A 13,070-nucleotide genomic window follows, 5' to 3' on the forward strand; every position below is an offset into this window, starting at 1 on the left:
AACCTCGGCAGTGAGGGGACCGCTAGTGAGAGGACTTAGCAGATCAGGGAGCCAACAGGATAAAAAAACTTGGGTGACACGCATGTTTATGGATACAGAAAGGAGAAAGATGGGAAAAGCGAGGGGCAGCTGATAGTAATGAAGTCCTGGAGAAGCTGATAGAAAGATCAGATTTTTTGCTAAAAGAGGCATAGGAGCCTGGACCTTTTAAAAGTCTAAGCCTCAGTTTCCTCCGTGAAAGGGGTAATATTTACCTTGAGGGAGAGTTGTGTGTGTTAGCACTAGCATGGGTATGTCAAGCCCTTAGCAGAGTCCTGGGCACCTAGTATAGCTCACTGAATTTAGGCAGTTGTGGTGACGCTCTTCTCCAATTTGTCAAGGCACCGAAAACCCCTTTGCAGAAGAGCATGGACCTTTTGGGAAAACAACTTTCCTTTTACTCCTTTGGTATAATAGGTAAGAGAAGAGTGAGTATGTATATCTCATGTATTTACTTAAGGTTTTTTCCTTTTTTTTTTTTTTTTTTTTTTAGTGGGAAGGGAAATTTAGATACATACATCAATTTGTTTATTTATTTAACTAATTTTTAGCTTTATTACTACTTTTTTAAATTATAAAACTAACCCCTGCCCGTTGTTTTTTTTTTTCCTGCAAGATGAAACAGAATGCTGTTTAATTCCTATAATCAAAGAACATTTCTGTAAACATGGTGTTTGTCTTTCTTGTCGTCAACAAAATATGATACTATAGTTTTATGGACTGCTTTTCTTTTTTTGTTTTCTTGTGTCGTATTCACAGATCTTAAATATCTTGTCATTAAACAGATGCTCACTTAAAAAATACTGAAAAGTTTTATAGTATTCCATGTATTTATAGTATACATACACTGTGTGTGTGTGTCCTCTCAGACATTTATATAGATTTTTTTGAGTTTTTGAATTATGTAAATGATTCTTTGATGCAAGTAATTTTATTGTAAACACTTCTTGTTTCATTAGGAGAAATTCTTATAAGTAAAATTATTGGGTCAAATAGTAGTATCAAATGTAATTTTTAAGTCTTTGGCATGTTTTTAAATGTTTTTGTTTTATATTGCCAAATACCCTTCATCAGCAGGGTAAAAGTAGAAATGTCTCTCTTCTAGAATTGTTGCCAACATTGTCATTAACTTAATAGGTGCATAAAAGACTTCTCATTATTTTATTTCACAGTTTATTATAAGAGTAACTGAACACTTTGTCATATGTGTGTTGGTCCATTTTTGTGACCTGCCAATCTATTTCTTTCTCTTGTGCTATAGTCTCAGATTGATAACAGCTCTTTGTATAATTAGGTTATCTTTTGTTTAAATTACAAGTATTTTTTTCTCTGAATTTTTAAATTGCCTTTGAAGCATATATAATAAACTTGGCGGAGAGCAGGGAGATGTATGTAACTGAAATTTCTTCTTGCCCTGAGTTTCTGGTTGCATCTTTTATTGATAATCTCTACAATTATGGTTTCTGTCTGTTCTAGTCTTAGAGGCTTTCCCAACCCCATGCTGGGAAAATCTTTATAAGTACATTTATCTAGATGTCACTCTACTACTTTAGTTTTTATTTTTCACACTTAATTTTACTATTTTATTTAGAATTTATTTTAGTACAGGGCTTAAGTTAGTGTTGTAACCTTTTTATTCAAAAGTTAATTATCCCAGTGCCATCAGTTCTATAGTCCCTTCTTTATTCACTGAGTTGAAATGACATCTTTATCATACATTAAACACTTGCATGAATTTTGGAGTCTTTCCTCTTTTTCTTTAATTCTTCCGTGATGTTATTTCAATTGTTCTTGCTAACTTCCTGTTTTAAATCAGTAATGCATTTTTAAAGCAGTATTTCTGCTATGCTGTTTCAGTGAAAATAATACCTTAATTATTAGTTCTATTGATCCATCTATCTTCATCATAAACATAAAGTAGAAGGTAGGATGGTATTTCATTCCTCTTATTTAACTGATGTGTATGTTCTCATAGCTTCCTTCGATTATTGCTATTTTCTAAGACTTACAGTGAATTTGATAAATTGAAGGGCATTTTGCCAATTAAATTTTTCCAGTTTATATTAACACTGTACCGTGAAACTACTTCAGACTTAGAGATTGAAAAATCTTTCAACTTTATGATTACCTGGTTTTAATATAATGCACTGGACATAATTTTCTTACTTAGATAGTATATGCAGTAGGTTAAGAATCAAGATCAAAATCGGGTCAGCAGACTTCTTTTTTTGAGGGGGGTGGTAAAAGGCCAGCTAGTAAATATTTTAGTCTTTGGTCCATAGTGTCTCTGTTGGAAATATTCATTTCTGCCATCAACATGAAAGCAACTATAGATAATACATAAACGAATGGGTGTGGATATGTGTCAACGATCTTTATTTATAAAAACATGCAGGAGGCCCATAGATTGTAATTTTTTGACCCCTGCTATAATTCATTGGACATAATTTATTTTGTTAGGAGAGTATTTAGGATAGGGTCCTAGAGGGCCATGATCTGGATCATTATTTTGTAGTTAGAAAAATGAAGAAAACCTGGTTTTAAATGTCCATATTGGTTTAGAATACAATCTCTAAGTTACTTTATTAAAACTCTGGTTATATATTTTTTTTTCTCACAAAACCAGGTAGTTCACCCTTTGTACCCCTTCTTTTCAAAGACAGGCTAAAACAGAGAATATGGAATCAGTTGTTTCATTTATGTTGATTTTCAAATTTTTAAATGCCATAAAAATAATTTTTAAATGTTATGCACTTTTAGATGTCTTAAGTAAGATATATCACTCTTTGAACCAAGTCCTAAGTACTCCTTTGTTTGCAGTACAAACTTAATGTGTGATTTCTAGGTACTGAATTATGAGAAGTAAAGTTCCAGGGTTTATTTTTGCAAAGCTGATAATAAATAGAAGACCTATATATGTCTTATGCTAACTTCTTTTTTTCCCCCATTATATGAAAGTACTGGTAATATTTTCTCATACTGGTAACTCTCAGATACATATTATTGCTTTAAGGGATGAATGGCAGCTATGGCAACAAAAGGTAAAGCTGTGTATATGTGTGCATGTGTGCATACACAGGATTAACTTTAAGTAGCATTAACTTTAATCTCCCCTGCTAAATGGTATTTTGTAAAATCTTGTAATCGTGATTAATATACTTTCCCTTTGATATCAAGGAACTTTTAGGCTGCCCTTATCTTGTTATTCTATCACTTCTACACCTAGATGATTTTATATAAATGGAAAAATAGCTGTGTTATTCTGTTCCAGGTATCATCATGTTGGTTGGCTGGTTACTAGGAAAAGATATCCTGGAAATGTTTACTATTAGTGTAAGGTAAGTTCTAGTGGTTTGTTTATAAATGGAAGTCTCTTTTGCCTCTCGTTTCTCTGATAGACATTGCTTGTGTTCAATTATGGAGGTAATATATGAGCTCATGGGGTATAATATCGCTAAATAGTTCAGAATTCATATATTGAAATGAAGTCTAGGAAAATGAAAACCCGCATATATGGTAGTGGAGAAAAACCTAGCACATACTAGGTGTCTGGTATTATCAAGCCAATATTGCATTTTTGTATATAAATAGACAATTAAGGATTGACAAACTGAATACTAGCAGCATGAGAAAGACCATAATACAGAATAATCAATTTCAGTGGAAAACGAAAAATTCAAGAAATAGAATTAAAAAAAAAACAAACAGCATTTTTATTTTCAGAGAATTGTGAAGAAACTGTATTCATGATAGACTGTAGAAAAGGATCACAGAACAAAAAAAGAGTATTTAGAAATTAAGATTATGATTGCTGAAATTAAAAATTTCAATATCAGGGCTGTAATAGACAGTTGAAGAGGATTCCCAAAAAGTAGAGGAAGAAGTTCAAAACAGAGAATGAAGTAAAATTGACAGAGAATAATTCAATACCATATTTAACTAATAGAAGTTTCAAAAAGAGATAAGAAATTATATAACAAATGATACATGAATAATTTCTCAATCTGAAGCCAGACATAAATCTTCAGACTTTGAAAAGATTCTCTAAATGCCACCCAGGATGAAAAAAACTCCAACCTAGATACATCATTGTGAAATGAAAGCAGACAAATCAGCTCATCTATAAAGGAAGGATAATTAGATGGGTATCAGACTTGTCATTCGCAACTGCAGTTTCCATCACAGTGTCTTTTTAGACTCTACTAAATATTTCAACTCACAAAACTTTTTTAAGTCACACCTGGCAATTTTAGGCATCTCTCTTCTGAGAGCCCTTGCAGCAGGTCATGTAGCAGTTCAGCTTAGGACATGGAGATGAGATGATCTTGTGAGTGCAGGAGCTCCCCTAGGTAAAAAATGCCTCATAGTCCACAGGAGCCAACATCTCTGGAAACACACGCTTAGGTCCAGTTATGAGTCACTGCACTCCGGAAGCCCAAAGCTATGGCTTCCTCTAAGGTAATTATAATTCTCCCAATCCATAGACAGTTTATCAGTCAGCAGATCCCATTATCATAAGCAGTGTTGCCTAGCAACATAGTTGATATACTACCCTTATCAGGTCACTAGGGAACAGAGCTAGAGATTTAACCAATACAGAAAGGGAAAAGGATTTTAATAATCTTTCATTCATAATAACATTGGATTACATTAGAAGACAATGGGGCAGTACTATCAAAGTATGAGGGGAAATGATTTTAAGTCTATAAATCTAGGCCTAGCCAAAGTATCAATCCAGTTAATTATAAATAGATAGGCAGACAATCAGAAAATTTATTCCTTCCCTATCCTTGTATGAATTCCAGCCAAAGGAGGGTGAACATTAGGAAGATGATGATGTGTGGGCTATAAGAGTAGAGCTCACCTAGGCATCTAAGGAAAAGAAATCCTGGATGACAGCTCTGTAGTAGGTCTAAGAAGTAATAGTTCAAGAATTAAAACAAAAATCAATAGATTGAAAAAAAATGAGTGGATTACAAGGAATATGTAGGATGAATAAGAAAAGATATTTGTGATATGGAGAAGGAGTATTTTTTTCCTCAAATGGGCAAAAATGCAATTTGAAAATCTTGGCTTAAATCTGTACAAAAAAGCCTTGAGTTAAATACAAATTAAATTTAAAATAGAGCATGAGTTTGAGATACTGTTGGCATATTATCTATTGGACTCATTTTTAACTTTTGAGTTTTTTTTTTTTTTTTAGCAGTTCTAATTATTTGCAAAGTTGACATATTGGTGATTTTTATTTCTACTTAAAGGTCTTCCAAAGCACAAAACATTTTTAAAATTTTTAACAGAATAAAACTCATTCTATTTTGCAATTATCATATGTATCCATATATCTAAGATGTGTTGTAGGATCTTAAGTGGCCTTATTTCTCCTGTCTTGAAACATTTTGCTATTTCTTTATCCTAGCAATTATTTTAACAATTATTTTCAACTGTGCTAAAAATGAGTAAAACAGAAGAGTGATGAGATTGCTTATAAGTTGATGTAATAATAAACTAAAATATCACTATTGTATTATCCTTTAATTTTCTTATGTTGCCCAAAGTATTACATCACCTTTGAGAAGGCATAAAAGAAGTTTGGAGATACAATCTTTGTATTTTTTTTGCATTCAGTAAACAAAGTTGAAAATTCAAAATTTTTAATTTTCTACCACAATGGCAACAAATAGTTGACAGAAGAATTTTCACAATTATTCGACAAAACAGAAGACGGATTCACCACTGTGGACAACCACTGTAGGCTCTAAAATGATGAGGGTGAAATTGAATCACATAAGTGAAATCTCAACATTTTGAATCCTTGGATGGTGATACAAGTATATGTCCTATTGTGCCTGGCTTCTTTCACTTAGCAAAAAGTTTTCAAGGTTCGTCCATGTCATAACATGTGTTAGTATTTCATTCCCTTTTATGGCTGAATAATACTCCATTGTATGGGTAGACACTTGGGCTGTTTCCATCTTTTGGCTATTGTCACTGGTGCTGCCGTGAACATTCATGTACAAGTTTTGTCTCAACGTCTGTTATTATCTATATTTATAGACGAGGAAACTGAATTACAGAGGTGGAGTGATAGTAGCTCAGGGTCACACAGGTAAAAATTGGTTAAGCCACGGGTACAAATCTAAGCAATCTGATGTCAGACCCTATAGTCTTTACTGCTTGATCTGACAGCTAGTTAGGTGTCCAGTAAATGTCAATTAACTTTCCCTTTCTTTTGAGGGCATTTTTGGGTGTTGACAATATTAATTTTGTGTTTTTGTTTACTACTATTTTAAGTAACAGACATTTGAAATTATAGTTGTGGTTGCTGTTTTACTTAAATTTCCATACTATGTATATATCGGTTACAGTTTGGCTGTCGCAGCAATTCCTGAAGGTCTTCCCATTGTGGTCACAGTGACTTTAGCCCTTGGTGTTATGAGAATGGTGAAGAAAAGGGCCATTGTGAAAAAACTGCCTATCGTTGAAACTCTGGGTAAGTCTGTGGTAAGAGCATACTTACGCAATGATGTATCAGTTTACATCAACACTGAGTTATCTTTGGGTTTTATAATTTTTGTCTTAGAGGTTTGCATAGTGGTGTTTGGCTTGTGGCAATGTTGAATATGATTTTAACAACCAAAAAAGTAACTGAAAATGCATATCACTCAGGATGGGACTTTTAGAGAAATCTTTTTGTGTTTTGGAATGTTATAATGATTAAATCATGTTTTTAAAAAAATCCATATAACAAATGAAACCTTGGAATAAAATTAGTAGAATTTTTTTTTTTGACATCTCAGGAAAGATAATTGATAATTATAGATCCTAAAATGTCATACTTGAGTTGTATTTGCTGATGAGAATAGTATTGTAAGTATACAATAGTTATATTGCTGTAACATAATTTTATATGCAGTATGAAAATTGTGATAACTTTATGCTATGAAACTTCTTTTAAATTTAAACGTTTTAAATTTAGGAATCCAGAATTTTTAAATTTAATTTCTAGTTTTAATTTTATTATCGAGAAGGCAAAATACCTTAAAATACTGATTGAAAAAATTATATAGTTTTATATTTAGGTACCCTCGAGACTCTCTAGAAAATGTCTTATATAAAATTATTATATAAAGCTAATATTGAGTAGCTTTATAGAAACTCAACTGTAAATAGGTAAGAAAAAGTCAGTATTTATCAGGATCATTTTTAATTTTAGTTTCAGAAACTATGTTGAAGCAAACGTGATGAGAATAAACTGTCTAAAATTACCAGTGAGCTTGGTTTGTACAAAATTCACAGTATTTAATTTGTTTTTCAATGGGAACATTTATTTCTTTTTGACTTTTGGTGACATATAATGGTTTATTCTTTAGGCTGCTGTAATGTGATTTGTTCAGATAAAACTGGAACATTGACGAAGAATGAAATGACTGTTACTCACATATTTACTTCAGATGGTCTCCATGCTGAGGTAGGCTATAGATTTCTTTTTTAATGGCAGTATTCCTTTGTTGAGAAACTTGGTGTTTAAAATTCTTAATTATTCCAGTGTTTTACCTTCAAAAAGGCTATAAATTAGTGAGCAGCAGAGCTTTTTCCTTCCCATGTGATTCCACCAAGTCTTGCTCTCTGTTCCACTTATACACGCCAGTTGTATAGTCCAGAAACTTTGAACCCTCTTTGACACCTCTCTTTTAATCACCCCTACACTCATTCATTGCCAAATCACTGATGCTCTTGATCGACGTGCAGCTTGAAGGATATTTTAGAACCAGATTTTGAGCATGTCACTCCCTAAATTAAGATTCTTTAGTGGACTCTCAAAGCCCTACATGTTCTGTCCATTATTTCCTCCTTCAGCCTTATATGCTCCCCTTTGCTCTCTTTGCACCAAATGCACTGGCTTTATGGTTCTTTTGGTGTGAGAAAGGTTCTACTTCAGGAGCTTTGCTGCTGTTCTCACTGTTTAAGATAGCCTAATGCCTCTTTATCCTTTGCACCTCAGTTCCAACCCCACTTCTTTAGGTAATCTTTGCTCACCACCGAGAACTGACCTTATTTTATATACTTTCATAAAACTCCATACCTCTCAGCCGTAAGTCCAAGTAAAATTTCCTGTACCTCTTCTCATTATACTGTAAGTTGTAAAGTGCAAGAACTATGTTGCCGAGCATAGGGCCTAACTCACAGTAGAATAAATGAATAAAGAATAATTACTTTATCTTAAAAATTAGATATTGGCAGTCTTTTAAGAGCATGCCAGTGTATGTACATTGGTTAATTTTGAAGCTGGGTGAAGACAGGTTTCAGTCTCACCTACTCTTGGCGGGATTTCTGGCTGGAATGTTCATTAACACTACTTATGGTGGGTACAGTGTTTCAAAATGTGTTTATAGCCAATTAAGTGGGCAAAGTGAGCATCAGACAAATTGACAGAAGTTGTACCTAGGTTTATTTAATTCCATTTTACGTAGACCTTAAAATGAGACTATTGATATTTAGAGTGTTAGATTTGATTAAGGATATCCAATACTATATTATTGAATGTACCTTTTCTAGATGACTCAGAAGGGTCATTGGGGTTACATGTATTTACATTACATGGTCCAGGAAAGAAAGATACAGGATATAAGTTTCTCTTCTGTTATAAGCCCATAATTTTATATGTCTAGCATTAACTATTCATTAATTTCTCTCTAAACTGTCTTATTTTTATTGTGAAATTTATCTTTTGTTTGGCTGGGTTTGTTCTAGCCATATGGAGTAAGTATATGGCTTGTCTCTACCTCTGGTTTTTAAAACTGGTGGGTAATGCTATGTGAAAGTTGTAAGTGCTAGGGTAAATCACTTAATGTCTGCATATTTGCATATTTGTAAAAAGAATTCTGCTTTTGTCTAGATTACAGGTTTGTCATGAGTGTTAAATATGGTAATGGATTTGAATTCTTTGCAAATCGTAGTATGTTATATAAAATGTAATATTACATAAATTTAAGCTCACTTATGTATAGAGATTTTCATGGTTTATATGTATTTTTAATATTATAAATAGTAACTATAAGATATTAGTTATAGTAACAGTTATATTGTTTCTACTTATGACCTGTACATTATTACAATGATATAATTAATTATTAGTATAAGTAGCTATAGGTTTATCATTGTGAAAATGACAATCTATATTCCTTTAACTATTAAATGTTGTTCTTTTAGGCAAATTTAGATGCCTTTTTAGGTTTACACGCTAACAGTGTCCTGATGTATAAAATAAAATGAACACAACTCATCATAGTTTTTGGTTTTCCTAAGTATTGTCAATGTCTATCGGTTGTATTATTGATCCCACTTTATGTTGCTTAGGTTACTGGAGTTGGCTACAATCCATTTGGGGAAGTGATTGTTGATGGTGATGTTGTTCATGGATTCTATAACCCAGCTGTTAGCAGGATTGTTGAGGTAAGTACTTTGTTCTCTGAGAAGGTAACTTTCTTCATAATGACTTTGCCATAGTGATGGGTTCATAGTTTCTGTGTGTTTCTCTTAGGCGGGCTGTGTATGCAATGATGCTGTAATTAGAAACAACACTCTAATGGGGAAGCCAACAGAGGGAGCCTTAATTGCTCTTGCAATGAAGGTATGTGCCTGATCTCTCAACATATAAGACGTCACCCTTACAAGAGAACGTGAGGCCATCAATTTCAGTATTAACTTCACTTTGTGGTTTTAGGTATAAAGTGAAGAAGAAGAAACACAATTTTCGTTGTTTTTACTGCCTTTTGGGAACCAGTTTTAGTCTTCCTGGAGCACAGAGCTTTTTCAGTGTAACTTTATCTCTTCTATGCAAGATACAGATTAATGACCAGTGATGGATTTCTTCTTACGAGGAAATGTTTCTGTCTTCCATAATATTTAGAGTTTTGTGTTAAAAGCGTTATAAATGTGTGTAATTTCTGATAAAGACTTAACTTTCAAATTAATAAAAAGCAACTTTATTTAGAATTTCTTTGTAAAAATATTAAAGATATCATGAGAAATCAGCTTTACTTTTTTGCAGTCTTCCTTTTTAAAATGAGTCTAGTTAGAATTTGTGTTGGGGAGATGGGGTGCTGTTCTCAGTGATCGTTTCATCTGTTTCAATTGATCTCTTCTCCTAAGTCCTACATTTGGTTAAGTGAGAAACGTAAGGACCAATCTGTTTCTCCCAAACAAAAATAAAATTCCTGGGGGTGGCTGGTTAGCTCAGTTGGTTAGAGTGCAGTGCTCTTAACAACAAGGTTGCCAGTTTGATCCCCACATGGGCCACTATGAGCTGCACACTCCACAACTAGATTGAAATAACTACTTGACTTGGAGCTGATGGGTCCTGGAAAAATACACTTAAATAAAATAAAATAAAATTCCTACTTTTAAGAGTAGTGTTAGAAAACTTTGAATCTTGTGTGAAATAAGATATACCTCTAAATGAGGTTGCTTGAATTGAGATCCAATATAGAAAAGGTTATACATATTTCAGAAAATAAAATTGATATTTTTAGAATTTATGTTTCCTTAACAGAGAGTAACATTTATAATTTGTTCTCTTTATAACTAAAATAGCATAGTATAGCTTTTGAAAACATATTCAAAAGTTGAATCTTTTAACAGTTATTTACTGTGTTATATTTAGCTTTACCTCTTTGTGAGATAAAGAATGTGAAACCACTTCCTTATGGGTGGGGGCCTCACATTTTAGGTAGGAAGTTAACACTAATGTGCTTGGAACAAATAAAAGGCAGACCAAAATAGTAGACAGTTAAGTCCTAAATTGATGACACTGAGCCATATATAAGAACAGTGCAAATTCAGACTTGGGACCTGGGCTTTGAAGGATGATAGGAAGGGTTTAGATAGTGGGTAAACTAGGGAAAGAGCAAGAATAAAAGCATAGAGGAATAAATAGCATAGAATGGATTGTGGCTTTTGAATTGGCTAACCTGGATGAAACGAAAGGAGTTTGAATAACCCATAGGATTTTTAAGTAGGCCATATGGTGGATTTCTGGAGGAGCTTTGAAAGCCAGGAAGAATAGTCTCAACATATTTCGATAGACAACAAAAAGTCAACAAAAAGCAATAAACTAGGTTTTTGAGTAGTTTAAAAAATATTTTTGAATATTTGGAGGAAAATGCAGAAGATATTAGTAAAGAACAGCTGCATGATGTTGGTAGTAGTCAGAATATCAAGTGGTAGGGTGTAAGGGAGTAGGATAGTAACATCAGGCAAGATAGAGTTGAATCCCTAAGCAGTGAAGAATTGAATCTAAAATGTCTATTGATTATAAATGTCTATTGCTGTTTATTGGTTGGGTACCTTTATTTATTTGTATACCTCTTCCTTCCAGAATTTGAGTCTGTAGAGATTTTAATATAGTCAGTGTTGAAGATTTGGTCTACATGTAGTCTGCGTAGCATGCCTGAGACTGTATCTGTATCTACACACCCAGGCTTTCAGGTTGAACATGTATGCTGCTGTTCAGAAAAATATAGTGCATATATAGAGTACTGCTATTCTGTTACCATTATTTATAAAATAAACCAGTATCTCTAGCCAGCCCAGCTACAAGTTATGACCATTGTTCTTTGTTAAAAGGAAAAATAGTCACATGTTGGTGAGAGTTAATTTTTTTTTTTGCCATATAGATGGGTCTTGATGGACTTCAACAGGACTATATCCGAAAAGCTGAATACCCTTTTAGCTCTGAACAAAAGTGGATGGCTGTGAAGTGTGTACACCGAACACAGCAGGTATCCTTCCATTTAAAGAATACGTGTTATATCTTGTTTAACATAGATGACTATTTTTCATATACTGTCCATCTTTCAACAAAGCAAAGCTTAACAAATACCTGTTGCTTTAGAGTGTATGTAATTCACAGTATATTTATCCCTTCTTATTCTCACATTCTCTTTGAATTCATGCATAGATATGCCCAGTTTTGCTGTGTGAGCAAACAACTTAAATGAGTTGGAGCCTAGTCTCAGTCTTCTAGAGCTTGTGACATTAGATCTTTTAACACATCTGTGTTCTTTCACTAAAGGAGTGTCTTGTCTTCAGAACAAATTAAAGCACATTATTTTATGGAAAAGTAGTTACCAAATGTGTATAATTCATGTTAGCTAATCCAGCTTATAAACTGACAAAATGTCATGCACTGATATTTCAAATATTACCATTGTTCCTTGGGTACTTTAGGAATTTTTACACAGTAAGAGTTCTTAGTTATCTACAATGTACAGTTATATCACTTATAGTTGCTACATACCAGCTTGATGCCTAAACTTACTTTGCCCTTAAAGATATGTATTTGTTATTTTTATATTTCTTTCATTAGGAGTTAATAATTGGTTATGTGTTTTCACCTATGAGCAAACGGTTTGAAGCCAATTACTTCTCTGTAGACAGGTATGAGTGAGAGAGTTCCCTCTCACCCATAATAAACAGGAAACATCATGGTTTTTAAAGAAAGGCAAGTTGACCAACCTTGAATTTGCACATATAAGTCTGCCAGGAGCTCTGTTCATGGGGGTGGGGGGGACGGGGGACGGGAGGAGTTCTGTCTGATCTTTAAAGGAACTTGAAAGACAATTGGAAAGAAAACTAAAAGTAAAATGCCTGATATTTTAAACCTTATAACAGAAAGCTTTCAAAAATTGCATTTGATTAAGGTAATTTTTAGCTCATGTCCCTTGATCCTATAAGTTATATAGCAAGAATACATATATGAGTTTATTTGGAAGATCTCTTTCTTTACATTTTATGTACTATCACACAGTACTTCAAGATAATGTGGCTCATGTAAAGTTGAACGATTTGACTTGAGCAGTTTTGAATCCAGCCTCATCAGAGTTGTACATTGGAAGTTGTATATTGAATCTTCTCAGTTGTGGAAATGGGTGATAGGGAGTGGCAGGCTATAAATTTGGAAAGATTGGTGTGATTATTCTTCCCATATGCTGACCTGAAGTGTTTCTCTTATAAAATAAAACCAACCAGTG

At 33.3% G+C, this 13,070-nt stretch overlaps 1 protein-coding gene across 1 annotated transcript in view; it reads left to right on the forward strand.

Moving 5' to 3' along the window:
• Window positions 1-13,070, forward strand: part of ATP2C1 (ATPase secretory pathway Ca2+ transporting 1) — a 57,528-nt gene that overhangs the window by 18,725 nt on the left and 25,733 nt on the right. Inside the window, exons 7-13 of the mRNA XM_074312828.1 lie at window positions 381-456; window positions 3,311-3,377; window positions 6,405-6,529; window positions 7,410-7,507; window positions 9,397-9,492; window positions 9,581-9,670; window positions 11,715-11,819. Of these exons, the coding sequence (XP_074168929.1) occupies window positions 381-456; window positions 3,311-3,377; window positions 6,405-6,529; window positions 7,410-7,507; window positions 9,397-9,492; window positions 9,581-9,670; window positions 11,715-11,819 (657 nt within the window). The remainder of the gene's footprint in view (window positions 1-380; window positions 457-3,310; window positions 3,378-6,404; window positions 6,530-7,409; window positions 7,508-9,396; window positions 9,493-9,580; window positions 9,671-11,714; window positions 11,820-13,070) is intronic.

This window comes from Rhinolophus sinicus, linkage group LG10 (genome assembly GCF_036562045.2).
Source record: "Rhinolophus sinicus isolate RSC01 linkage group LG10, ASM3656204v1, whole genome shotgun sequence".
Classification (NCBI taxonomy): domain Eukaryota; kingdom Metazoa; phylum Chordata; class Mammalia; order Chiroptera; family Rhinolophidae; genus Rhinolophus; species Rhinolophus sinicus.